This window comes from Ipomoea nil, unplaced genomic scaffold (assembly GCF_001879475.1).
Source record: "Ipomoea nil cultivar Tokyo-kokei standard unplaced genomic scaffold, Asagao_1.1 scaffold2360, whole genome shotgun sequence".
Classification (NCBI taxonomy): domain Eukaryota; kingdom Viridiplantae; phylum Streptophyta; class Magnoliopsida; order Solanales; family Convolvulaceae; genus Ipomoea; species Ipomoea nil.
This window is the reverse complement of record NW_017618788.1, coordinates 87792-114098: the sequence shown is the minus strand read 5'-3', so window position 1 is coordinate 114098 and position 26307 is coordinate 87792. Positions and strand designations below refer to the sequence as shown.

General features: G+C 42.2%; 2 protein-coding genes across 2 annotated transcripts; one reads left to right on the top strand and one right to left on the bottom strand.

Moving 5' to 3' along the window:
• Positions 1-1282: 1282 nt before the first annotated feature.
• Positions 1283-15718, bottom strand: LOC109152049 (putative glucuronosyltransferase PGSIP8). The gene is made up of 5 exons (XM_019299632.1): positions 15225-15718; positions 2918-3176; positions 2640-2841; positions 2417-2564; positions 1283-1917 (listed from the first exon to the last, which is right to left on the bottom strand). Exons 1-5 carry the CDS (start codon positions 15500-15502, stop codon positions 1368-1370), a joined length of 1437 nt encoding a protein of 478 aa, XP_019155177.1. The 5' UTR covers positions 15503-15718; the 3' UTR covers positions 1283-1367.
• A 6522-nt stretch (positions 15719-22240) lies between these two features.
• Positions 22241-24890, top strand: LOC109152025. The gene is made up of 3 exons (XM_019299609.1): positions 22241-22643; positions 22704-23475; positions 24209-24890. The coding sequence occupies exons 1-3, from the start codon at positions 22241-22243 to the stop codon at positions 24888-24890; spliced, it is 1857 nt and encodes a 618-aa protein (XP_019155154.1).
• The last annotated feature ends 1417 nt before the right edge of the window (positions 24891-26307 follow it).

Below are 26307 nucleotides of genomic sequence, written 5' to 3'. Positions count from 1 at the left end.
CCCGTGTCCAGCATGCATGCTGGACACGGGTCCAATGCATAACGATTGCCAAATGCGCCACTTCGCTCATAACTGGGGGACTAAAAATGGTTAAATGGATACGGTCATAACTCGGGGACTGAGTTACCATTATAACTCAGGGACCAAACTTACCATTTTCCCTAAAAATAATGTACATTATGCATAGAAATAATGTAAATTCAATTAGTTTGTATATGATCAAATAGTGTACTTCATGCACACAATTAATGTACTTTATACACACAAATTATGTATCTTATGCACACAAATAGGCAAATAGCTAGTGATGACCCCTCATGATATTTTCATGCTATATTGTATATATTCAAATAATTTACATTATGCATAAAACTAATGTACCTAATTCATAGAAATATTATACCCTATTCAATCATTTTGTACATATCAAATAGTGAACTATGTACATAGAAATAATGTACTTTATGCACACAAATAATGTACCTTATGTGTTAAAATAATGAACTCTATGCATACATATATATAATAAAAATCTGACGTTCATTATCTTTCTTGTTTAGGTTCACTTTCAAATAGCTGGAGGTTCATTTTTTGTGGAACCAGATACAACACTATTCAGGTTCATTTATGTTTCAATACTTTCTAGCAACAAGTCTAAATCCTAGGCAGAAAATGTATTTTATGTATGTTGTTTGAATACATTTTAGCAATGGACGTGCATAGAATGACGATATTATCACCTTATGAATCTTCCCGGTTGTACCAATGGAGTTGAAAAAACAGGTAATTGTGGTTGTAGCAATGGAGTTGAGGAAGAAGCAATGGCGTTGTGTAGAAGCCAAAGGTCGAACTTTAGCTTTTATATTAAAAAAAAAAAATGCACGTCTCATGCTTACTGGTGCCATTTCTTTTTAATTATAAAAAAACAATATCGTTTTGGACTATGATTCACCTTATAACCATTGGTAGATTGTGGGTAAGGACATAGAATCAAGACCTAACAGTTACTATGTGGGAGTTACACATAGTCTTTTTATTGTCTTTGCTTGTGGGAATCAACTATAAGCTTCCACCTAAAAAGTTGTTAAGTTATAGTGATTTATCTCTTCACTATCCTGTAGAGCTCTAGAAGCAAAGAATTTTGTCCTTTTTAATAAAGTTTAGAAAATTTTTATGAGAGTTCTCAAGATTAATTTTGTCTAGATATTAAAAAATAGAAAAAGAAGATCACATGCCATTGAAGACAACAAAAAGATTGCTCTGCCATGAATGAATCACAAGATATTTATAAAGGGAGAAATCCCCATTCCTAAAAGCATTTCTGTTTGGGAAGCAATCATATATACTTGCACACAAAAGTCCTGCATTCAATACAACTTGTTAAACCCAGCAAGACCTGCAGATTCACCCAACATGGGCAAGAAACTTTCCCTTTCCAGCAAATGACTAAGACGAGACACAATCTTCGACAGCGCAAGGCAGATCATGGGAGAGGCACAAAATGCATATGCAAAAACCACCATCGCTCTAACTACCCCATCAGAGTACCAAGGGTAAGCCATGGCCAAGAGGGCGCCAAGAAAACCGAGCCACGGGGCTAAAACCGGTAGCATTGGCAGGAGAAACATGTTTGATGCGACACTAGAGAGCGAGAAAACACCCAACAGGTATAAACTCCACCCCGCAACTGGATGAACCGTGCAGGGTATGAGGAAGAAAGGGAGTATATAGGCAGCTAGAATCACCCACATTGCAGCCATTTTAAGACAGGTTCTCATCAAGAAGATAATGAACTTGGTGTCTTGGTGTGATCTATAGCACAATTTAGACAGATTGGGGCGTGCTACGCATCTCACCGCAATCACTCCTACATAGATTACTGCTTGAATGATCACACTAAGCATCTCATCCCTGTATCTGAAAATTTACCAAACCAATTATGGCTAAGTAGCAAGTCAAGAAATCTTGCAGAAACATAAAGGCCCTGTTTGGTAAAAAATTGGCCTATAGGCCAATTTTAGTTTATTTGACCACTATTAATTGTTTGATTTTGTTAAAATATCAATATAAATGTTTGGTTAATTGGCTTTTTGCAACTCCAAAATGCTAAAATTAAAAAAGTTACTCCTAGCAACTTTTTCAATTAACTTTTTGAGAAAAGAAATTATACCAAACAGCTATCAGCTAACAGCTAATTTACCAAACACTTTTCTACAATCAGCTAATGTTATCAAGTATTTATACTCTCGAATTAACACAATCAGCTAAAAGCAAACAGCTATCAACTAACAGCCATTTTTCCAAACAGGACCAAAAAATTATACCAAACAGCTATCAGCTAATAGCTAATTTACCAAACACCTTTTCTACAATCAGCTAACAGCCATTTACTAGGACCAAAACAAAATGAGCTTACCCGATAGTTTGGCGTCGCTGCTCATGCCATTGGATGCCCAGAGGCAGGACAGGCCATGACCACCAGTACCATGGTTTTAGCCAAAGTGCACCAGGAAAAGTAATGACACTGTTAGGTCCACAAGGTACGTGCCACCGGAGTTTGAGATCTGAAGTAATTAAAGGCTCAAATTTCGGAACATATGTTTCAATTTGGTATCAAAGTCAGAAAGAACTGAACTTACAATAGTAAGAAGCATCCATTTGGTATCCTAGAGGAAGTCTATACTGTCCCTGAAGCTTTGTACCATTAGGAGGAGGATGGAACATGGGTTGATAAAGCAAATTGGGGAAGTAGCTTCCAATAAAACCTTGGTCTGCACCATCTGGATTTTCCCTCCCAACCTTCAGCTCATGAACCATGTCATTGAACACTGTCATTGAAGGCTGCAATTCAAATTAAAACTCGAGATTATTAAACTCTGAGAAAATTAAATTAAATGCAGATTGTCTGCAAAGATACCTGTAATACAAAAAGGCCGGTATGGAAGATGCAAGGATTGATGAAGACAGCACAAAACTCGCCACAATGGAATAATTCATCTGTTTTTCTAAGGAAAAGGTTGTCTGCATCAAGCATTACAACCCTGTCATATTCCACCAGGCTCCAGGCATACAATTTGTTCAGAGTCAGCTTGAATCTCCTATCGAAATCGCTTTGCCTTTCATAGGGATTGTTCAGATTTTCAACCCTGATCACTCTAGCCCCATCTTCCAGTTCTCTGCAAAAACAAAAAAAAAAAACATATGGGCATATGAGTTGGTTTGTTTCATGGTACAGAGAGGTTCATACATAAGATTTTATGTTTTTATTGCATCACCTTCAAGTTTATATATGGAACAGGATTAAAGTTGATTAAACCTGGATTACATACATGAAACAGTGCTTTTCAACTTAATTTTTTTTTTTTTTTTGTGAAATAAGAGTCAAATAGGCCATCAAACTGCACCCGATAAAACAATTAGGCCACTGAACTTAAAAAACCAACAATTAGGTCCCTAAACTAATCAATTTCAATCAATTTTTTAATTTGAAGGTTTCCAACAGGTCAATAGGTCATCCTTCCAAATTAATTATTTTTTACAATTTAAGTTTTAAAAATTAATTAGTTTAAAAAAAAAAAAAAAAACTGGTTCCGTCTCCGGCCGGAACCAGTTTTTTTTTTTTTTATTAAAATTTTTTTATTTAGTTTAATTTAAAACTAATTAATTTTTAAAATTTATTTTTTAAAAAAATAATTAATTTTGGAGATGACATGTTGGAAATTTTCAAATTGGAATAATTGTTTGAAATTGATTAGTTTAGGGATCTAATTGTTGATTTTTTAGGTTCGATAACCTAATTGTTTTATTGTGTGCAGTTCTATAGCCTATTTGACCCTTATTCTTTTTTCTTTTTTTTTGTCCATTTCCTCTTCACTTAGCCCAGGGCTATCTGCTATATTTACCTTTTACTAAAAGAAAATGTCTATATCATATGCCAATAGCACAGTCCATAAAGCTGTGTCGAACACGGTCCAAAAACAACGTCACTTCGCACAAGTTTTTTTTCAATGACCCGTTGCAATATACTTTTTTATAACTCATAATATATATTATTTTAACTCATAATGTACATTATACTAACACATAATGTACATTATCTTACCAAGAAGTTTCATTATTCTAAACACATAATGTACATTATTTTAACACATAATGTACATTATTTTAACACATAATGTACATTATTTTAATTCATAATGTACATTATTCTAACTCATAAACCTCAATGACGCGGTTTTAGACCATTTGCCGCAAATTATGCCCTGGAAACGTGTTCACCATGAATGGTGAACACGGATCCAAACCACACCGTTTTTACGAAAAAAAAAATAGTTAATGTGTTGTTAACGGCACGCGTTTGTTCAGATTATGAATTTTCTGTTATGAGATTATGAATCATAACAGAAAATTCATAATCCCATAAAAGAAAAACATTTATTAAATTATGAATTTTCTGAGATTATGAATTTACAGTTATGTAATTATGAATTTTCTATAAATTCATAATCTCATAACAGAAAATTCATAATTTCATAACAGAAAATTCATAATCTAATAAAAAAAAATTCATAATTTCATAACTGCACGTTCATAAATCCATGCCTGCACATTCATAATTTATGAATGTTGAAGAAACTTGCGCAAGAGAAAGTGAAATCGCGAAATATAAAAATGAAGAAGAAAAGTCACGCGATTATTTAAGAAAAAAAAAAAAAAACGGTGCTCCGTTACCGTTGGGACAATGTTCACCATGGATGATGAACACGGTTCCATGACATAACGATTGATAATTTGCCATCATATGCACTCTCCTAGTATTGTCAAGTGGACTAGCCCAAGCCTACCTAGGCCGATGCTGGAAAATTATTGTGTGGACCATGGTTCACACATTGTTATGTGAACCATAACAAAAAATACATTTTTAATATATTAAATGTACATTATTTTTATACTGTATATACATTATACAATATAATGTACACTCAGTACCAAAATAATGTACATCCCCTGAATACAATGTACATTATTTTTGTACTAAATGTATATATTATTTTTGTACTGAATGTACATTATTTTACAGTATACAAAATATGATTCACACAACTTGTGTGAACTATGGTTCACACAATAATGATTGGCCCGATGCTAATGTGGATTGTAGTGTGCCAGCCCAGCTTAGATTGTGAATCGTGTTGATCCAGCCCCACATTTTTTTGGCAAATTTTACTGTGAACCATGGTCTATGTAGCAGTGTGGACCATAAAATATGTACCATTTTAATTACACTTTAGTTTCATTTGACAATATTGTTATATTTTTTAGTTTTATTTTCCCTCCACACTAGTTTCATTATAGCAATACTAAAGTATCATTTTAATTCTATTATATATAGTTTCGTTTGATTTGATAATATACATTATTGCTTGAGTTTTATTTTTTTTGTTTCATTTTGAACACGCATCAATTTAATTATAGTAATGTTGAAGTATTATTTTAATTGCGCATTATGTCATTTGACAATATATGTTATTGTACGGCTCTGGATTTTAGTTTCATTTTTCACGCACACTAGTTTCATTATAGCAATTGATGGTTTTATTGGGACCGGGTCCACCATATACCGGGTATAGGAACATAGGACGGGGGGGGGGGGGGGGGGCGGGGGGGAGGCCCAGAACAATGCGTACAAAAGCCCGAGGTACATGCCCAGAGTGGCAGCCCAAATATATAGAACAAGGCCCACAGGATGGGCTATAGCTAACTATGCTACTGGTAGGAATCGAACCCAGGTGATTGAATTGAGAGTATGCGATCAAGACCACTAGACTGTAGTGCTTGTCGTGTCTGAGTTGCCCTTAACCAAAGATCCAGGACCCCTATTTATAGCAAGCCCCCCTCCTCCTCTGGCGTCCGCGTGTCCCACATTGTTCCTCCCCTACTCCGCTTGTTTGTCGCCATGCATGTCACGTCGCCGCTATCCCCGCGACTCCCGCATCCACACCGCGCACGCTGACTAACAGACTCAACCATGCACGCCGCACCAACCTCCCCCCCCCTCCCCTCACGCCGTACCTACCTCCCCCATCACGTCATACCTACCTCCCCCCTCATGTTGTACCTACCTCCCGCACCTACCTCTTCCCCCTCACGCCGTACCTACCCCCCTCATGCCGTACCTACCTCCCCCCTCACGTCATACCTACCTCCCCCCTCATGCCGTACCTACCTCCCGCACCTACCTCCCCCCCTCACGCCATACCTACCTCCCCCCTTCCGGTCCATGCTCTTCACCCCGGCCCACCATGCGTGGTTGTCTTCCTAGCCCAACAAGACTTGGGCCAACCTCCTTCTTTCACAACCCCCCTTGGGCCAATACTTTCCCAATAAAATGGACCCCCTAGGGTCCCATATCCCCATCACAAGTCCCCCACTTCTTTTAGGTATCTTGATGCCTAAAGGAAGTAGAATTCGGTACAACCACCTCCTTTCTTTCCCAAACTCAACTTCTAGTTCCCAAGGTTTCATGATATCCCCATCACAAGTCCCCCACTTCTTTTAGGTGTCTTGATGCCTAAAGGAAGTAGAATTCGGTATCACCACCTCCTCTCTATCCCAAACTCAAATTCTGGTTCTGAATTTTCTAGATATTTGTCGGTTCCTGCCACCATCGTGCGTCGCTACCACCTGTCATCCCCGTGATTGCCACGCGTCATGCCATTACCGCGCGCCGCTATCGCAGGGCCTTGGCGACCATCGACTCATTACTTTGTTCATCACCTCGCCTTCAGGATTTGGTTTTCTGGACACACTTCGTGCATTGGATATCTTCCATGCTAGTCAGTACCCGACTTCTTTTAAATGTTTTGTTGTTTTACACTTTTCTCCCCTGCCGCTTTGTCTTGGGTTTGTTAATTTCTCCATGTTGCACCTGCATAGGATTTTTTGTTTTATTTTATTTTTTGTCGCTCCATTCTTTTTTTATTTTATTTTATTTTATTTTATTTTTTGTCAAATAAGGTAACTAAAGATTGTAGGATGGGGTAGTGTGGGTTGCGATAACCCACACGCCTCATCCGCCAACGCCATGCGGCTTGCCAGAGGCAAGTCCGCGCATGTGGGTTGCAATAACCCACACGCCCCAACTGCCAACACCATGTGGCATGCCGGGGGCAAGTCCGCTCACGTGGGTTGCGATAACCCACACACCCTATCCGCCAACGTCATGCGGCTTGCCGGGGGCAAGTCCGCGCATGTGGGTTGCGATAACCCACACGCCCCATCCGCCAACGCCATGCGGCTTGCCGGGGGCAAGTCCGCGCGTGTGGGTTGCGATAACCCACACGCCCCATCCGCCAACACCATGCGGTTTGCCGGGGGCAAGTCCGCGCATGTGGGTTGCGATAACCCACACGCCCCATCCGCCAACGCCATGCGGCTTGCCGGGGGCAAGTCCGCCCGTGTGGGTTGCGATAACCCACACGCCCCATCCGCCAACGCCATGCGGCTTGCCGGGGGCAAGTCCGCGTGTGTGGGTTGCGATAACCCACACGCCCCATCCGCCAACGCCATGCGGCTTGCCGGGGGCAAGTCCACGCGTGTGGGTTGCGATAACCCACATGCCCCATCCGCCAACGCCATGCGGCTTGCCGGGGGCAAGTCCGCCGTGTGGGTTGCGATAACCCACACGCCCCATCCGTCAACGCCATGCGGCTTGGGCAAGTCTGTGCATGTGGGTTGCGATAACCCCCATGCCCCATCCGCCAACGCCATGCGGCTTGCCGGGGGCAAGTCCGCGCATGTGGACGCAACCCCCCATACCCTATCCGCCAACACCATGCGGCTTGCCGGGGGCAAGTCCGCGCATGTGGGTTGCGATAACCCACACGCCCCATCCGCCATGGCCGTAGGCCTAGCATGCATCGCACATAGGAGCACATAATCGAGGTGGCCGTGGGCCAAGCATGCATAGCACATAGGAGCACATGTTTAGGAAAAGAGTACTCTGATATTATTATTCGCATGATGTAACGTAAAGTGGTAAAGCTATGCAAGCTACCTTATTTTTCCATCTAAGCCTCTGGACGGGCGGTTTGCCCCTTTCCTAGGTTTTTGGCGGCCCTTCGAGCCGTGGCCTGTTGCCACCCTCACGCTCCTCTAGATACTTTAGGCGATTAGCTTCCTCCGCCTCGGCATACCGATCTGCTTTCATCATCAATGCTGAGTACGACCTCGGGGTTTTGCGCCGCAGGCTATGGTATAAGTCTCCGGCGCTGAGCGCCGCAACGAACATGGCCATCGCCGATCCGCCATCCATATCTTTGACCTCGACCTCTTCTTTCCTCCACCGCGAGATGAATTCAGTAAGAGTTTCATCTCGTCCTTGCTTGACGCTGGCAAGGTGCGTGAAGTGCTTCCTGTGCCTTTTTCACCTCATGAAATGGGTGATAAACCTAGTGGCCAGGTCCTGGAATGAATTTAATGAGCTGTCCTTCAAGCTTGTGAACAATCGATGCGCCCCTCCCGACAGCGTGGAGAAAAATGCGCGACACATCTGGGTGTCCGACGACCCCATGAGCATCATGGCCGCCTGGTATGTCAAGATGTGCTCTTGCGGATTGTCCGTCCCATCATATCTCCTAATGTTGGGGGCTTTAAAGTTAGGGGGGAGGGGTTCGTTCATGATATTGGGGGTGAAAGGCGAGGTGAGGGAAATATTGGGTACCACGGTGTTAGCACCATACTCCTTCCACCACACCAACTCATCTATCTTGGCCTTCATCGCGTCCAACCAATCTGTCGGGGGGTTGATCCGCGCTGTCACCACCGGGGGGTGATATGCACTCTCTCCTTCGGCTTCTTCCAGACTTTCCTCGCGGGCGTCACCCCTCCGTTGACCACGTGACATCACGAGTGGCCTCCTCCCGTTTCCCAGGGGTTCAGACCTTGGGCCTAGCGGGGGTTGCCTAGCGTGGATAACGTTGGTCCGTTCATCTTCCTGTCTTCCTCCTCCAGCATGAAGTGGGGCATGCCCCTCAGTCACACCGCGACCGGTGTTTCGCCCACCCCCACTGCATGGTTGAACGGGTAAATGCTCTCCTTGTGAGCCAGCCATTTCGACGTAACTCGGAATCTTGCTAAGACGGTAGAGACTACAAACACGGGCTAATCGTAGCAAACCCCACAGACGGTGCCAATGATGGTTTTATTGGGACCGGGTCCACCATAAACCGGGTATAGGAACATAGGACGGGGGGTAGGGCGCTAGGCCCAGAACAATGCGTACAAAAGCCCGAGGTACATGCCCAGAGTGGCAGCCCAAATATAAAGAACAAGGCCCACAGGATGGGCTATAGCTAACTATGCTACTAGTAGGAATCGAACCCAGGTGACTGAATTGAGAGTATGCGATCAAGACCACTAGACTGTAGTGCCTGTCGTGTCTGAGTTGCCCTTAGCCAAAGATCCAGGACCCCTATTTATAGAAAGCCCCCCTCCTCCTCTGGCGTCCGCGTGTCCCACGTTGTTCCTCCCCCACTCCGCTTGTTTGTCTCCATGCATGTCACGTCGCCGCTATCCCCGCGACTCCCGCATCCACACCGCGCACGCTGACTAACAGACTCAACCATGCACGCCGCACCAACCTCCCCCCCCCCTCACGCCGTACCTACCTCCCCCCTCACGCCATACCTACCTCCCCCCTCATGCTGTACCTACCTCCCGCACCTACCTCTTCCCCCCTCACGCCGTACCTACCCCCCCCCTTCATGCCGTACCTACCTCCCCCCTCACGTCATACCTACCTCCCCCTCATGTCGTACCTACCTCCCGCACCTACCTCCCCCCTTCCGGTCCATGCTCTTCACCCCGGCCCACCATGCGTGGTTGTCTTCCTAGCCCAACAAGACTTGGGCCAACCTCCTTCTTTCACCACCCCCTTGGGCCAATACTTTCCCAATAAAATGGACCCCCTAGGGTCCCATATCCCCATCACAAGTCCCCCACTTCTTTTAGGTATATTGATGCCTAAAGGAAGTAGAATTCGGTACAACCACCTCCTTTCTTTCCCAAACTCAACCTCTAGTTCCCAAGCTTTCATGATATCCCCATCAGCAATAAAAAAGTATCATTTTAATTATACTACAGTTTCATTTGACAATAACACGCTCAGTTATTTAGTTTCATTTATCACACACACTAGTTTCATTTTAGTAATATTAAAGTATCATTTTAATTCTACTATAGTTTCATTCGACGATCATGATCCACATAATGATGTGTGGACCATGATCCACTGTATAACAACTGGCATTTTTAAAATACAAGTCTAATTTGACTCATTTTAATCTATTAAAATATTTAAATTAATAATTTTTAAAATTTTTTAAGTCTACAAATTATACATTATACTTTTTAATTTTTTTTTATAATTACAAAATTTTAATTTTATTACATATTTCATATAATTGCTAAACTGTATATTATTTATAAATTTGTAAAGTTAAACTTTATACTTTATAAATAAAAATTAACAGGTATAGAAATTAAAAATAATATAAATTACAACAAATAAATTTAAGCTAATATGAAAAGATTCATTTAATTTATCCATATAAATGTGTGACTCTATATAAAAGGTCTTGAATGAATTATATCTTGTATGTAAAAGAAATTTAAATAACTACATTATTAATCCTATATGGTTAAATAAATAAATAAATAAATATATATATATATATATATATATATATATATATATATATATATATATATATATATATAAAAGAGATAACAGTAATATGGTCTTGGCTTGACCAAACCCATATTACATGAAGAGTGGTCAAACGCAACCTTATACATAGGACCGCGTCGTACCGACCCAAGCATATATAATAACATATGAGACGTACCTAAGTTAGCCCAAATATGTTGTACTGGTGCTAGCTTATGTGGACCTATCCCATATTGTCATTGTTGGTTTTATGATTACTGGATTGAATTGTTGGTTTTATGATTATTGGGTTAGTCAACGGTAGACCAACGTTGTCGTATATAGATAAAAATATAGAAAAGATAAATTAAGGATTGATGAAAATTTTAATAAATGATAACAAAAATCAGAAGAAAAATGAGAGATGAAAAATGGAATCTGATGAGAGAAGCTATGCCTTAATTGGCTTGGATTAGCTTATGATTGCTCTCCCCAAGATTGAAGGGTTAGGGCCCTTTATATAGATGTAGGATCTGATCCTTCAGGAATATAATATTCTCCTAGTGACACTTTGACTTTTGGGAATATAACATTACATCAACAATTCAATGAATATAATATTACATTAATAATTTAATTTTGAAATATTATAATATTCAATCCGATAATAATCTTGATTGAGTTGTAATTCTGACTGGGTTGCGTATACGAAATGGACCGCCATATATTTTGAGCATGGGTCCTAGTACCATATCAAACAGTCGTCTCTAAGATTGAACCAATAAAATTTATCATGAAACAAAATGAAACTATCGAATTATTAACTTAATCCGTCAATACCACCACCACCCAAAAACAACATAGCCCTATCCTCAAAATTTGACATTTTCTAAAGCTAAGTCCTTTTCAACAATGCATGACACCATGGCCGGTGCATAAATAACTTCACACTAAGCAACACTACATGGATTATATTGATGAATAGGATTATCTCTCAAGTGATATTCCAATGACAGACAGATAAATGATAATATTGATTAAGCATTTAAGCATATAAATATCAAGGAATATTTATATAATAGTTCACTTATCTACACATAAGGCCGGACAAAAAACTAAAACAGATATTTTAATGATTGCAGTTTGCAAATGTTGCTGCCAACTTTGTTCTTTTGTCTGTATTTCAAGAACAGAAGCATCTTTGCTGAACGAGTAGTAATATCTCTGACAGTACTAAGTGGTTCTTAGTTTTATGCTATAATTTTGAGATTGTGACGAATAATAAAAGAATATATTTTACCAAAGTAACTAATATATGTATCGTTGTACATGGTCAAATTTTACAATAATTATCAATCAGACGGTTGTATATTTATTGGCAATAAATATAACTAAGCAGATTGTAGTTCACGATTGGGATTATCCATTTAATTGAAGGAATTTTTCTTAGCATGATATTACCCACTTTAAAAGTAAGCAAAGAATAATTCATTAAAAAAGAGGAAACCAAAAGCATTTGTGCTTTATTTAATTTTATTTTTTAAAAAATACTTTTCACCCCTATAATTATCATTCCTGAATTAAAAAGATCTTCTTCCAAAAGGTTGAATCCCCAACCCTAAAGGCCCCCACACTCCGGCCCGACAAAACGCTTGAGAGCATGTAAATCACGGTGACTCAATGGTTGAGCGGACAAGGCCAAATGCCGGTGCACACAAAAAATCTGTCCACTTTAGACATAATTCCTACACTGCCGCCGCCAAAGTTTGAACCTTGGAAAACTACTATTCTTGTATTGGTTGACGCTCACCTTGAGTTAATAAAGAATATATGTATCTAATAAAAAGATAATATATCATCTAATAAAAAGATAATATATCAAGAAATATGATTGTAGGAGTCTATAAAAATGACCTTTTATTTATTTATTTATTTATTTATGGACAAGTGTCAAATAGACCTATCTACTATTGCGAAGTGCTCAATTTCCATCACGAACTAAATTAAGTGTCAAATATGCCCATCTACCCGCTAAATTTGTTCAATTGACATTTTTTACAGGTTGCTAGCAGGTTACCTATTTAATTATTAAAAATAAATAAATAAACAAAATAACAAATTAAAAAAAAAAAAAAGAATATCAGTCACCGGCTGTCCTCGCTGGACAGCCGGTGGCTGATATTTTTTTTTAATTTTTTAATTTTTTAATTTTTTAATTTTTTTAATTTATTTATTTTTAATAATTAGATAGGAAACCTGTAAAAAATGCCAATCGAACAAATTTAGCTGGTAAATGGACATATTTGACACTTAATTTAGTTCGTGGTGAGAATTGAGCAATTCGCAGTAGTAGATGGGTCTATTTGACACTTGTGCCTTTATTTATTTATTTTATAATATTTGATGGATTGGTAAGAGGTAGGAGCCCAACTATCCAAGCGTGACAAGTCATATCTATTCTTTAAAAAAAAAAAGGCTTAATTAATATTAAGGGTCGGTTTGAAAATTTAACAAATGACTTTTGAAAGTTAATTTTAAAAATTTTAAGTGTTTGATTAATTATGAAAAATAGAATCTAAGGAAAAAGTACAAGTCAAAGGAGTCAAAAGGAAAAAAATCCTATTGGAGAAAAATTCATTTAGGAGCTTTTATTTGGAAAATATTTTTTTGGTTCCTCTCACACTTGACACCCTCTCTCCCTCTCTAACTGCTGTCAAAGGGTCGAGTTAACCTACCATATGCCTTATTAGTTCCTGGATACTGGACTTGGCTAACTAAGGAATTTTAGGTAGAGTCAAATGATAAAAATCTTAGACCAGCCTTGCACACAATCCTAAAAAAAAATAAAAATAAAAATTAAAAAAAAATCTTTACCTATATATTCTTCAACAATAAAATTCTAGCTAGAATTTTTAATACTTAAAAAGCTAGGTTAAAAGTTTCTAATTTTTTAGTAATGGTGACTATAATATAGTTTCATTCATAATCCGTGATGAACCAAGATATCGTTGGTTCAAGTTCTTATATTTTAACACTCGAAATTTACTCTTTTAACTAAATTTTAATCTCTCTCACCTTTTTTTATTACTTCTAATTTTAGAGCTCATTATATTGATTACAATATTAGAATTCAAGTGATGGTTCCACCAAAAATATGAGTGACAAAATGATAGAGTAACAAAATTTTTTCGAGTAGATAATAAAATTATGAATTTATAACTTGTTAAATATATTACATACAAAATGAAAAGTCAAAAGTTTTTAAAGGTTAAATTCTAGTTGCCTTCAATTCCAATTTTTTTAAAGTAAAATAATTGGAATGAAGAATTAATTTAATTCATATTTGGCCTAATTGACATTCGTGTCTGACAAAAGTATTATAAAAAAAGGGTCAAAAACCACAAAATTTAAATTGTGAGTGTAAATTTTCTATTATTTTGTCTCAAATTTTTATATGTAGCTGATGTATGTGAGACGCATGTAATAAGAATGTCTCAGATTATTTAATAATTTAATAATAGGAATCTCTAATAAAAGTGTAATAAGATTAGACTTCATATGGTGACTACTGAATACAATTATATAATCGGACTACTTGGTTTGACTTAGGAGAGATGAAAGAGGAGAGGTGAGCTTATACCTATAGTAAAAGAATGACAAAAAATAAAATATAAAAAATTCTTACTGCTTACTTATAACTTAAATGAAAAAGATGAGAGGTTCAGAATTATGAAATTTTAGTGATATAAATATATATAAAAAATTTTACATGAACTTTTGTGATCACGGTTGAAAAAATGGTTAGATGCTCCTTAGACATTTTCGAGGGGCACCTAGGCACACCGTGTATTTATTTATTTATTTATTTTAAAAAAAATTATTGAAATTTTTTATTTTTTAAAATTTTTTAAGACTTGATAATTATTATTTAATATTTTAATATGTAATACTAAAATATTAAATATTAACCTAAAAACATTTAGGGTTTGAAAGATTTAGAGTTATTTCGCCCAGAACGACGTCGTTTTGAATAAAATAATTAATTTTTTTTAAAAAAAGGAATAATGTCTAATTGACCAACTAGGCGACTGCGTAGGCACTATTTTTGCAACATAGTTCGTGATAAATACTTACTGTACAAAGAGTCAACACCACCTCCACTGAAATTAGATCATGTCGCTATATGTCATTTGAACACAAGGTACTTAGTTTTTTTTTTATTTATTTTCATTAGTATTTTCTTATAAATTGTAAATTTAATTTTTTGTTTTTAATAATAATTTTAATGTATGTAATAATTTTTAAATATATAAATTTTACATATTAATTCTAAACTTAATAATATAAAAAATTAAATTATAACTAACTTTAATCATGGTTAATCGAACAGGAAAAATATGATGGAGGAAATAAAAGATTTCAAAATATGATATTAAATTAGAATCTTTATAGGAGATTTTCAAATAAATTAAAATCCCTTTGTACTTGGTTAAAAAAAAAAAAGAAGACAACTTACAATGTTTGAATCCATTGAAGTGGGACGTCCATGGATGCAAAGACGACAAGATCGGCTTGGGATCCCAGGCTGGACAGCGACCGGAGCATGACACGTATTCCAACGTAGAACTCGTAGTCTCTCGGCGTCCCCATATACATCATCGTAGCATAAGCGTTTGCGTTTCTGCGCACCCATTTTGTCTCCCGGACCGGAAACGCCGTCGTTGCTTCACAAACCACAGCTACCGCCGCCGCCGCTACCAGAAACCACCACGCAGACAACCTTATACGCGCCATTCCTAGAACCGCTTAATTCCTACTCTACAGAAACACAAGTAACCCCCTTCAAAATGCGAAACAAAAGAACATATCACTATCTGCCGCCCTTTACAACTCCTATATATATTTATTCAGGTGAACTTGTCCCCACAAAACATCCTCTGGAATGAAAGAATGAAACTCGCCAATGACCAACCCGGACGACAGAACATAATATAAAGATTTTAAACTACTGTGGTCAGACGTCATGTGCTAACTCCAAGATTATTATATTATACATATTTTTGTGGGTATTTCTGGGGTTTCTTTAGCATTTATTCTGATGACTTTTCCCTTGGCCGGGGTGATAGGACACTATCTAGGAGAGAAGGCTGGGGAAGGTGTATTGAATACAAACACAGTTGAATTTTAAAATTTTAAAAATAAGCGAAAAAGAGTTTATTAAATTTATGAAGGGAAAATGGCACTTTTTCCCCCTTTGTTATATACTTATAGCACTTTTCCCCCCTAAATTATTTAAGTGGCAGTTTTTCCCCCTGATATATTAAATGGACATATTTACCCTTAAAATAAATATTTCATTCATTTTTCTTCTCCAACAAATTATAACCACGATTTGAAAAAATAAAATACATTAAGTGTTAAATTTAGAATATTTTAAAAATAATAAAAAAAAATTTAAAAGAAAGTTTGAACCAACCGTTCAAATTGGATCCAAAATCGTGAACCGACGGTTCAAAATAAAACTCAAATCGCGATTATATATACTTATATGTGAGAGTCAATATAAATGCGGAAAAAAAACATGCACTATTTGCAAATATTATAATTCTAATTTAAGCTATTGCTAGTAGTTGTTCCGATTTGAACCTCCGGTTCACGGTTTAGGATCCATTTTTTTCCAGTTCACGATTTTAATAAACGGAAACCCAAATATTGGGTTATGTTATGAATCATAACCGAAATTTTTTAATTTGATTGCTATAGTGTTTGGTTCAGTTCGAACCAAACCGTGGTCATCCCTACGTATAAGCAATAATTTGGTGAAGAAGAGAAATAAATAAAAGGAATAAGGTTCAAATTGGCCACTGAACGTAACCTAAAAATGCAATTAGGCCACTGAACGAAAAAAAAGTGCAATTAGGCCACTGAACATTCCAAAAATGTGCAATTTCACCTGATAGCAGGTTACCCTCAATTTTAGCAGGTTATCTGCTTACGTGGCAGCTGAGTTGGCATTTTTAATAAATTTTAATTAATTTTTAATAAATTTTAATAATAACTTTTTATTAATTTTTTTTAAAAAAATAAAAACGACTTTATTTTATTTTTTATTTAATTTTTTCCAATTTTTTATAAAATTTATTATTAAAATTAATTATTAAAAATTATTTTAAAATTATTAAAAATGCCAACTAAGCTGCCACGTAAGCAGGTAACCTGCTAAAATTGATGGTAACCTGCTATCCGGTAAAATTGCATACGTTTGGAGAGTTCAGTGGCCTAATTGCACATTTTTTGAGTGTTCAATGACCTAATTGCACTTTTTTTTCGTTCAGTGGCCTAATTGCATTTTCAAGTTACATTCAGTGGCCAATTTGAACCTTATTCCTAAATAAAATATTTGTTTTAAGGGTAGAAATGTCCATTTAATATTATCAGGGGGAAAAACCGCCACTTCTATAATAATTGAGGGGGCAAATGTGAATGCATGAATAACTCAGGGGGAAAAAGTGCTATAAGCATATAACACAGGGGGAAAAAGTGCCATTTTCCCAATTTATGAATATAAAATACTCCGTAAGAATATAAGACAAGTAAAACATACACAGTCCGAGAAATTTTTTTTTTTTTTAAAAGAAGGGCAGTATATTATTAAAAAAAAAACGCGGTGACATAATCATAAATAAATGAACAAGAAATTGCTACCTTTTTTAAAGAAAAATGTCGCGGTTTAAAAAAAAAAAAAGAACTCTATATACTTTCTGCTACATGTTCTCCCAGAATGGGTAGCGAAAAATCAAGCATCAAATCTACACATCATGAACCCATAGTAGCAAACCCTCTCCTTTACAACAAATCGCTGTTGACATCAAACCCTCTCCTCTCTTCTCCTCTGCAGCAAATCGTCATCGTGACTCCTTCACCACCAACGACACCGTCGTGACTATTCCGCCACGCCTCCACTTCCCTCTTCACCGCCACTTCCTCTCCTCTTCTTGTGACTATTGACGCCTCCGCCTCTCTCAACTCCTACCACTGTCGTCGCCACCGCCACTGTGTTGAGATCTGAAGCCCTAGCGGTGAAGGAGTTTGAGCTCGTCTAGATTGTATTCAAACAAGTAAACTTAGCAATTGAGATAGAATGGGGGTATGGATTAGTCCTTTCCTTGCAATGGTGCTTCTAGTGTTTAACATAGGAATTGCAAGAATGTGTTTGTTGGACCTCAAGTGAAGTGTTTGCTATTGCTATAGCCATTTTAGGTCTTGATGGCCTATCATGGTGTAATAGAGCACCCGAGTGAAAATGTTACACATATGAAATATTTTATCAAACAACTTGCCTACACCTCATTCCAGACTTTGCCCTCTCAGATCTAAGGTGGGAAATGCAAGTGATCGAGATTTAGGCTCTAGCATGCTAGAAATCTCTTGTCAAGCATGCTAAGTCCTAAATCATCCAAGGAATTGGACCCTAACTCCAAATATGCAAACAAATCTCCCACTTCCATCATGAAATCAATAAATAAGCATGATAGGGATATATGTTGGACCCTGAGGATGTACGCCCGGTGCCCGACCGTATCGAGACCGTGTCATTACCCGACCCTTGGAAGTAAGCCCTCCTACCCTTCCCGACTGGGAACGACCGGTAGGCACGGTCGACCCCCGGTCAGCGAGACACCTCGTAGAACCCGCCGAGAAGTGACCGATTTACTGGGCGACCCCGACCGGAGGTCCATAAATGACTCTCGGCTAGAGGGGAGGAGGAGTCAGACCCTTAGCGCCGCGTGGCAGACGTCAACACGGCCACAGGTAGCACCCGGTGCATGCCCACCGCGTGTCTTAAATGCCGGATGCCCGGCATGACCCACCTTTCTGACCCTATAAATAGCGCATTAAATGCACCTTGAAAGGGACTTTTGGCACGAGGCAAGACCGGACCTTCCGGACCCACGTGAGAGATTCGAGCCTTGCTTACGACCGTATAAATATACCACTCTGTATAAACAATATCATTTTGGCGTCGTCCGTGGGGATCGAACTGAAAGCCGCTCGATAAACACCAGACCGATCCTGAAAATGTTTCCATTCATGGACTTCAATAACGATGCGGAAGCCGAGAAGAGCACATCAGACCTCCGATCACAGATGAATCTGCGGATGGACCTCAATACACCACCGGGCAGGGAGATGACCCCGGACCCGGTTAATTTCATCCAACCAGGAGTAGCATTCCCTGGCATCCCCGGACAAATGCCACTCCAATACCCGATGTATGCACCCGGGATGTTTGATCCGGCGTACCCATATTGGCAAAGCCCACAACGCTTCTACGGAGCCCAATACCAGTACCCACCAGGTCCGGGCGCCTACCAACCCTACATGCCCATGCCTGTGCCGAACGTGCCGATGCCAATGCCGAATGCGCCGAACGTGCCCGAGCCGGGCCAGTCAGTAGCGTCAGCGTCAGCAGCGGCACCAGAGCTCCGCCGGGCCCAATCCGAGCGTCGACCGGCCCGGTCGAGGCTAGGACCGGGAGCAGCTCACGAGCAGGGGGCTGAAGAAGTCCCCGCGCGCATGAGTGCTTTCGTGCGTCTCCAGCCGTCTGTGCATCAGCGAATCGGAGCCCGGCAAGATATGGAGGAATCTGTAAACCTCCCAGCGCCCCGACAAGAAGAGTCCGGAGAGGTCAGCAGCTGCAGGTCTAGGAGAATGGCTCGACGGGCTGCTGACCGAGTGGATCCGCGGAACGAAGCTAAGGGACTGTTGCAGCAAGTCCGGGAGGAATTTAGTAGATGGAGGCGTGAGCATGGCCACCGGTCGTCCGAACCTGAAGCGCCCCTACTGCGCAACCCCTTCACGGCAGATATAATGAGCCTCCCCTACCCCCACGACTTGCGAATACCGGGGAATAAAGGTTACGACGGAAAAACTGACCCGGAAGCACACATTAACTCCTACTATGGAAACATGCTGATGATGGGAGTAACCGATGCAGTAATGTGTCGAGCGTTTTATTCAACCTTGACAGGGAGGGCAGCAGACTGGTTCCAAACATTGGAGCCCGGTTCAATTGCCTGTTTTGCGGAGTTGGCGAAAAAGTTCGTGCACAAATTCGCCACCTCCAAAGAAGTCCGGAAACACTTCACTTACCTGGAAAAGGCTAAACAACTGGAAGGCGAGTGTCTGACGGACTTCCTCGTCAAATGGAAGGCAGCGATCGGCGAGGTTAAACCCCTTGACGACCGGACAGCGATCAACGTGTTGCATTCCAATTTGCGTGCCGGGGCCCTATACCAAGAATTCATCCTACACCCTCCGGCTACCTACGATGAGGCAATCCGAAGGGTAACTGACTATGCTAATGCTGGTGAAGCCAATTTCGCCAAGCGCCAACAAGAGGCCGGCAGCAGCCGAAAACTGCAGGGCCGACAGGAGGAGGGGAGGACGAACGACAGATCCGGCCGAGGGCGAGGAAGAGTACCCGACTTTACCCCCTTGAACAGACCGGCAGTCGATGTCTTTCGATTTGCCCAATCTTGCAACATGATCCAGTTGCCAGAACCACAGCGCGAGGGTCGCGACAAGACAAAGTATTGCGCGTACCATCGCAGCAAAGGGCACGAAACGGAAGACTGCACGACCCTCAGGCAAGTCATAGAGGAGTTGTTACGATCGGGAAAGCTCACTGAGTTCACCAACAAAAAGGACGAGAAAAAATCGTCTTGGAAAAACCCGTTCAAGAAATCAAATAAGAACAAAAAAGACAAAGATCACGACTGGGACACCGAGCCCCGACAGTCGACTGGAAAACAGGTCATCCACGTCATATTCGGTGGCCCGGAGGGAAGTTCCAATGCCCGGGAGAAACTCCAAATCGGACTAATAGGATCAGAGCCTAATGAAAAGAGACAAAAGCTAGAACCAATCACGTTTACCCCGAGCGATATGCCCAAGGGAGAGGACTGCAAAACTGAAGCATTGGTCGTCACGATCGACATCATGGGGACCGATGTCCAACGTGTCATGGTGGACACGGGCAGCAGCGTGAATGTCTTGTACATGGACGTCTTCCAGAAGCTAAAATTAGAACTGATCGAGTTAACACCCATCGGGACTCCCTTATCTGGATTCACTGGTGATACTATCCATCCGGAGGGAAAGATAACATTGCCGGTAGAAATTGGAAGCCGACCCCGGACGATCAAAACCATGATGGAATTCATCGTCGTCAACCTTCGATGCGCCCACAACGCTATCTTAGGGAGACCGGCGATTGTGTCGATCGGAGGAATTATCTCCATGCCTCACTTATGCATGAAATTCCCAACCCCCGAAGGAGTAGGGGTCGTCCGAGGAGATGTCCGGTCAGCCCGGAAGTGTTACCAAAAGGCAATCGACAGAAAGGAGGCCTGGAACTCCCAAGTAAACTCAATCTCCAAGAAAGCGGAAGCTGAAAGGAAGGAACAGCCGGAACCGTCGGATGAGGTCGAAGAGATTCCCATAGAAGCTGACCACCCAGAAAGAATGATCCGTATTGGACGGCAGCTCCCCCCGGCGATCAAGGAAGCCGTCTTATTCGTACTAAGAGAGTTCTCGGACATCTTTGCATGGGGACCGGAGGACATGCCAGGAGTAGACCGGACAGTGATATGCCACCGATTGGCTGTCAACCCGACAGCACGACCGGTGAAACAGAAGACAAGGCATCTCTCCAATGACCGCCGGGAATTCGTCAGAAACGAAGTCAAAACCCTCACCGAGATCGGCCATCTCCGCCCGGTCGTTTATCCTGACTGGGTCGCCAATGTTGTTTTTGTGCCCAAACCACCAAAATGGCGGATGTGCATCGACTACACAGACCTGAACAAGGCATGCCCGTTAGATCCATACCCTCTACCGAGTATACACCAGATGGTCAATGACACGGTAGGTGCGGACCTCATGAGCTTCATGGACGCTTTCAGAGGGTACCATCAGATTTTAATGGCCGAGGAAGATGAAGCCAAAACGTCCTTCGTAACTCCGGACGGACTCTTCTGTTACAGAGTCATGCCATTCGGACTGCGAAATGCCGGGGCCACATATCAGAGGATGATCAACGCCTTATTCGAAGGACAGCTTGGTCGGACGATGGAAGCATACGTGGACGACATGCTCGTCAAAAGTAAAGACCGGACGGACCACGCCCGGGATCTTCGAGCATGTTTCGAGGTGATGCGCACCTACCGGTTGCGTCTAAACCCGGCAAAATGCACGTTTGCCGTACAGACCGGGAAGTTCTTGGGATTTATGATGACGAAGAAGGGAATTGAGCCCAACTCGGCTAAGGTAAAGGCTATCTTGGATATGCAACCGCCCACCACAGTCCAGGAAGTCCAACAACTAACCGGGAGACTGGCCGCTCTCAGTCGATTCCTATCCAAGCTAGCGGAAAAGGCTTTACCCTTCTTCAAGACATTAAGAAAGGTCAATGGATTTGTGTGGGATTAGGAGTGCCAAGTGGCATTCAAGGAATTGAAGGAATACTTAATGTCTCCGATCATCCTCTCTAAACCAGAACCGGGCGAAGACCTTGACCTCTACCTGGCAGCCTCTGACCGAGCTGTGAGCGCTGCGCTATGCCGCACTGATTCCGATGGTGTACAACGACCAGTATATTATGTCAGCCACGCCTTTCAAGGACCGGAGCTCAGATACTCCCGCCTCGAAAAGATGGTACTCGCCCTCTACACGACTGCAAAGAAACTCACCCCCTATTTTCAAGGCCGAGTCATCCGAGTGCTAACTGACCAACCGATCGGATCCGTCCTTCGCACGGCTTCCTCCTCCGGCCGCCTTGTAATATGGGCTATGATGTTAACACAGTTTGCCATTGAGTACAAACCTCGCCCGGCTATCAAAGGACAGGCGCTAGCGGACTTCGTCGTCGAATGTACAGCCAGGGAGACCCCAACCGCAGATTAGCAGGTTCAAGATGTTTCATGGTGGGAAGTCGCCACCGACGGATCAAGCAGTCGGAAAGGCTCCGGAGGAGGTGTGGTCATCACAAGTCCCGAAGGATTCAAAGTCTACTACGCTCTGATCTACCAGTTCTCTCCCACAAACAACGAGGTGGAGTATGAGGCCTTTGTCGCAGGGTTACAGTTTGCAAGGGACCTCGGAGCAGAAAGTGTAAGGGCTCGAACGGACTCGTCACTGGTAGTCGGGCAAGTCTTGGGAGACTTTGAAGTCAATGGCGAACGACTAGGGCGCTACCGAGACCTAGTAATCGAACGTCTAACCGCTTTCAGGACATATGCAGTCCAACACGTTCCCCGGCTGGACAACGCCGATGCTGATATCCTCTCGAAGTTGAGCGTGGAAGCACCCGAGCACATCTCTCAGGTAGCCCGGGTCCTCGTCATACCGTACCCTTCCATCGACCATCGACAGATCCTACCGATCCAACCGGCCAAAGAGAATTGGATAACCGATATAATGGGATACTTAGAAGACGGTCGACTCCCGGATGATGAGGCGAGAGCCCGAAAAGCTAAGCTCCGAGCGCCAAGGTTCCAGATACAGGAAGGCCGGCTGTATAGACGGTCGTACGGGGGCCCGCTTATGAGATGTCTATCCGCCTTTGAAGCCAAGCTAGTCATGGACGAGTTGCATGCAGGAATATGCTCATCGCACCAGGGCGGGCGATCGTTAGCTCGGCGGATAATGTTGCTTGGATACTACTGGCCGTCGATACAGCTTGACTGCGAGAAGCTCACCAAAGAGTGTGAGACCTGCCAGATATTTGCAAGGATGCCCGGACGACCGGCTACCTTTTACCACCCGGTCAGCACAGCCATCCCCTTTGCACGGTGGGGGGTAGACACAGTGGCGGATCCAGAAAATTATGTCAGTGGGGGCATACTTAAAATGATGTTAGAATTGTTAATGCCAAAATATCAAACACCTACCTATAATATGGTCTAAATATATTATAAATTATAATAAAATGTTTATGATAGACTACTTAGGGGCCGAGCCAAAACTATACTCGGAAAGAAATTATATTAATAAATACTTTAATTTTTTTTTTAAAAAAAGAAACATTTATTAATAGGTGGGAAGAAAGAAAAGTGCTGCTGGTGGGTTTCGAACATTTATTAAAAGCTGGGAAGGAAGAAAACTGCTGGAGGTGGGTTTCGAACCCATGTTATTTTATATATATATCATAACCAAGGTTCAACCAGTTGAGCTGCTAAATTCTTTAGTAATCTTTACATATAAATGTATATACACTAAGAAATTACGAAGGGGTGAGTGGGGGCAGCAGCCCCCACTGCCCCCATTGTGGCTCCGCCACTGGGTAGACATTGTTGGACCATTTCCCCAACTGTCGGGTCGACGAAAATTTATAATAGTCGCGATAGACTATTTCTCCAAGTGGGTGGAAGCGGAACCCCTCGCGACGATCACGTCACAACAGTGTGCCCGTTTCATATGGCGAAACGTGGTTTCAAGGTTCGGGGTACCGGTGCAGATTGTTACAGATAATGGGAGACAGTTCGAGGGCCAATACTTCAAAAACTTCCTAGCGACGATCGGCACAAAATCCATCCAGTCGTCCGTAGCATACCCCCAAGGAAATGGCCAAGTGGAAAATGCTAATCGGACGATCTTGGAGGGTCTAAAGAAAAAACTCCACTCAGCCAGCCGGTCATGGGCGGACGAGCTCCCGTTTGTCCTGTGGACATACCGCACTACCCCGAGAGAGGCGACCGGCGAAACGCCCTTCGCTCTAGTCTATGGAGCCGAAGCACGTCTACCGGTCGAAGCATGGATTACGAGCCCGAGGGAGAGTGAATACGTCGAAGAAGAAAACGAGGCAGCCCGATCCTTAGATCTGGACTGCATCGAAGAAAGAAGAGACTTAGCAGCCCGGAGAATTGCCGACTACCAAAAACGGATCAAAGCGACCCGGGACGTCCGGGTACGACCGCGCTACTTCCAAGTCGGGGACTACGTACTGAGAAGACGTGAAGCCAGCCAACCTCAAGAAGGAGGGAAATTGGCACAGAACTGGGAAGGCCCGTATGTGGTGTCAGCAGTAATACGCCCGGGTACCTACAAGCTCGAAACGACAACCGGCAGACCGGTTGACCGGACGTGGAACTCAGAGAATTTGGTGATGTTCCGTCAGTAGAATGTCATAGGCGGAGTTGTAATTTCATGTTTTCTTTCATTTCCCGTCTGTACCTGCTGTATTGTACTTCTCTTCCCGAGACCACATGAGTTGGCTCGAATGTTGTAATGTCATTACTTAGGTGTCTGCAATGAAAATCGTCCTTTCACCAACAAGCAAGAATCTCGCCAACATACTGCAGTCGGAACCGGCTTAAGCTTCCGGCCTTTGTTGCCCAAACGACCACAATGTCGCTTAAACTTCCGGCCTTTGTTCCCCAAACGACTACAATGTCGCTTAAACTTCCGGCCTTTGTTGCCCAAACGACCACAATGTCGCTTAAACTTCCGGCCTTTGTTGCCCAAACGACAACAATGTCGTTTAAACTTTTGGCCTTCGTTGCCCAAAAGACCACAATGTCGCTTAAACTTCCGTCCTTTGTTGCCCAAACGACCACAATGTCGCTTAAACTTCCGGCCTTTGTTGCCCAATCGACCATAACGTCGTTTGACCTTTGTAGTCCGACCGGCAAGTGACCGACCGTCATAGCCGCTCGGACTCGGGGGGCTATACACGCGTTTTTTCGCGTTTGCCTCCTTACCTTTGTAGTCCGACCGGCAAGTGACCGACCGTCATAGCCGCTCGGACTCGGGGGGCTATTCACGCGTTTTTTCGCGTTTGCCTCCTTACCTTTGTAGTCCGACCGGCAAGTGACCGACCGTCATAGCCGCTCGGACTCGGGGGGCTATACACGCGTTTTTTCGCGTTTGCCTCCTTACCTTTGTAGTCCGACCGGCAAGTGACCGACCGTCATAGCCGCTCGGACTCGGGGGGCTATACAGGGGTCGTGGTTAGACCCAAAACGACAATGCTGGAAAGCAAAAATAAAAGGACATAACGCAAACACGATAAGCAAAAGTAGGATAAACCGAATGAAAGACAAAAATGTCATTAAAACCGGTCGAGTGAGCGTTCAAAACGCCCGGCACAATGGGGCCGGGCTCCCGGACAGTAACTACAGACAAAAGAAAAAGAAAACCCCGAACGTCAGTTGACGATGCTTCACTTCACGGGGTCCTTCTCGGCAGCAGTGGAGGGCTCGGCTTCAGTCTCCGTATACGGCATCAGACCGGGGTCGGCGACGCTCTCCGCGAGGTTAGTCAAGATGGTGTTGAGATCATCTCCATCGAACACCTCGGTCAGAACGGACCCCACCTCCCGATGCGTGTTCCGCTGACCGGAAGCATAAGCCCAATTGCCGAAGACCCACATCATATCTTCGGCCATGTTGTGCTTGATGAACTCCCGGAAAAACCGCTCGGCGAACGCCGGGTCTTGACAGAGGTTGGCAGCCAAGCCAACCGGATCTTGTAGTCGCAGGCGGAGGTCCTCAGCTTCCTTCCGGGCCTTGGCAGTCTCCCCGATCGCCTTTTTTGCG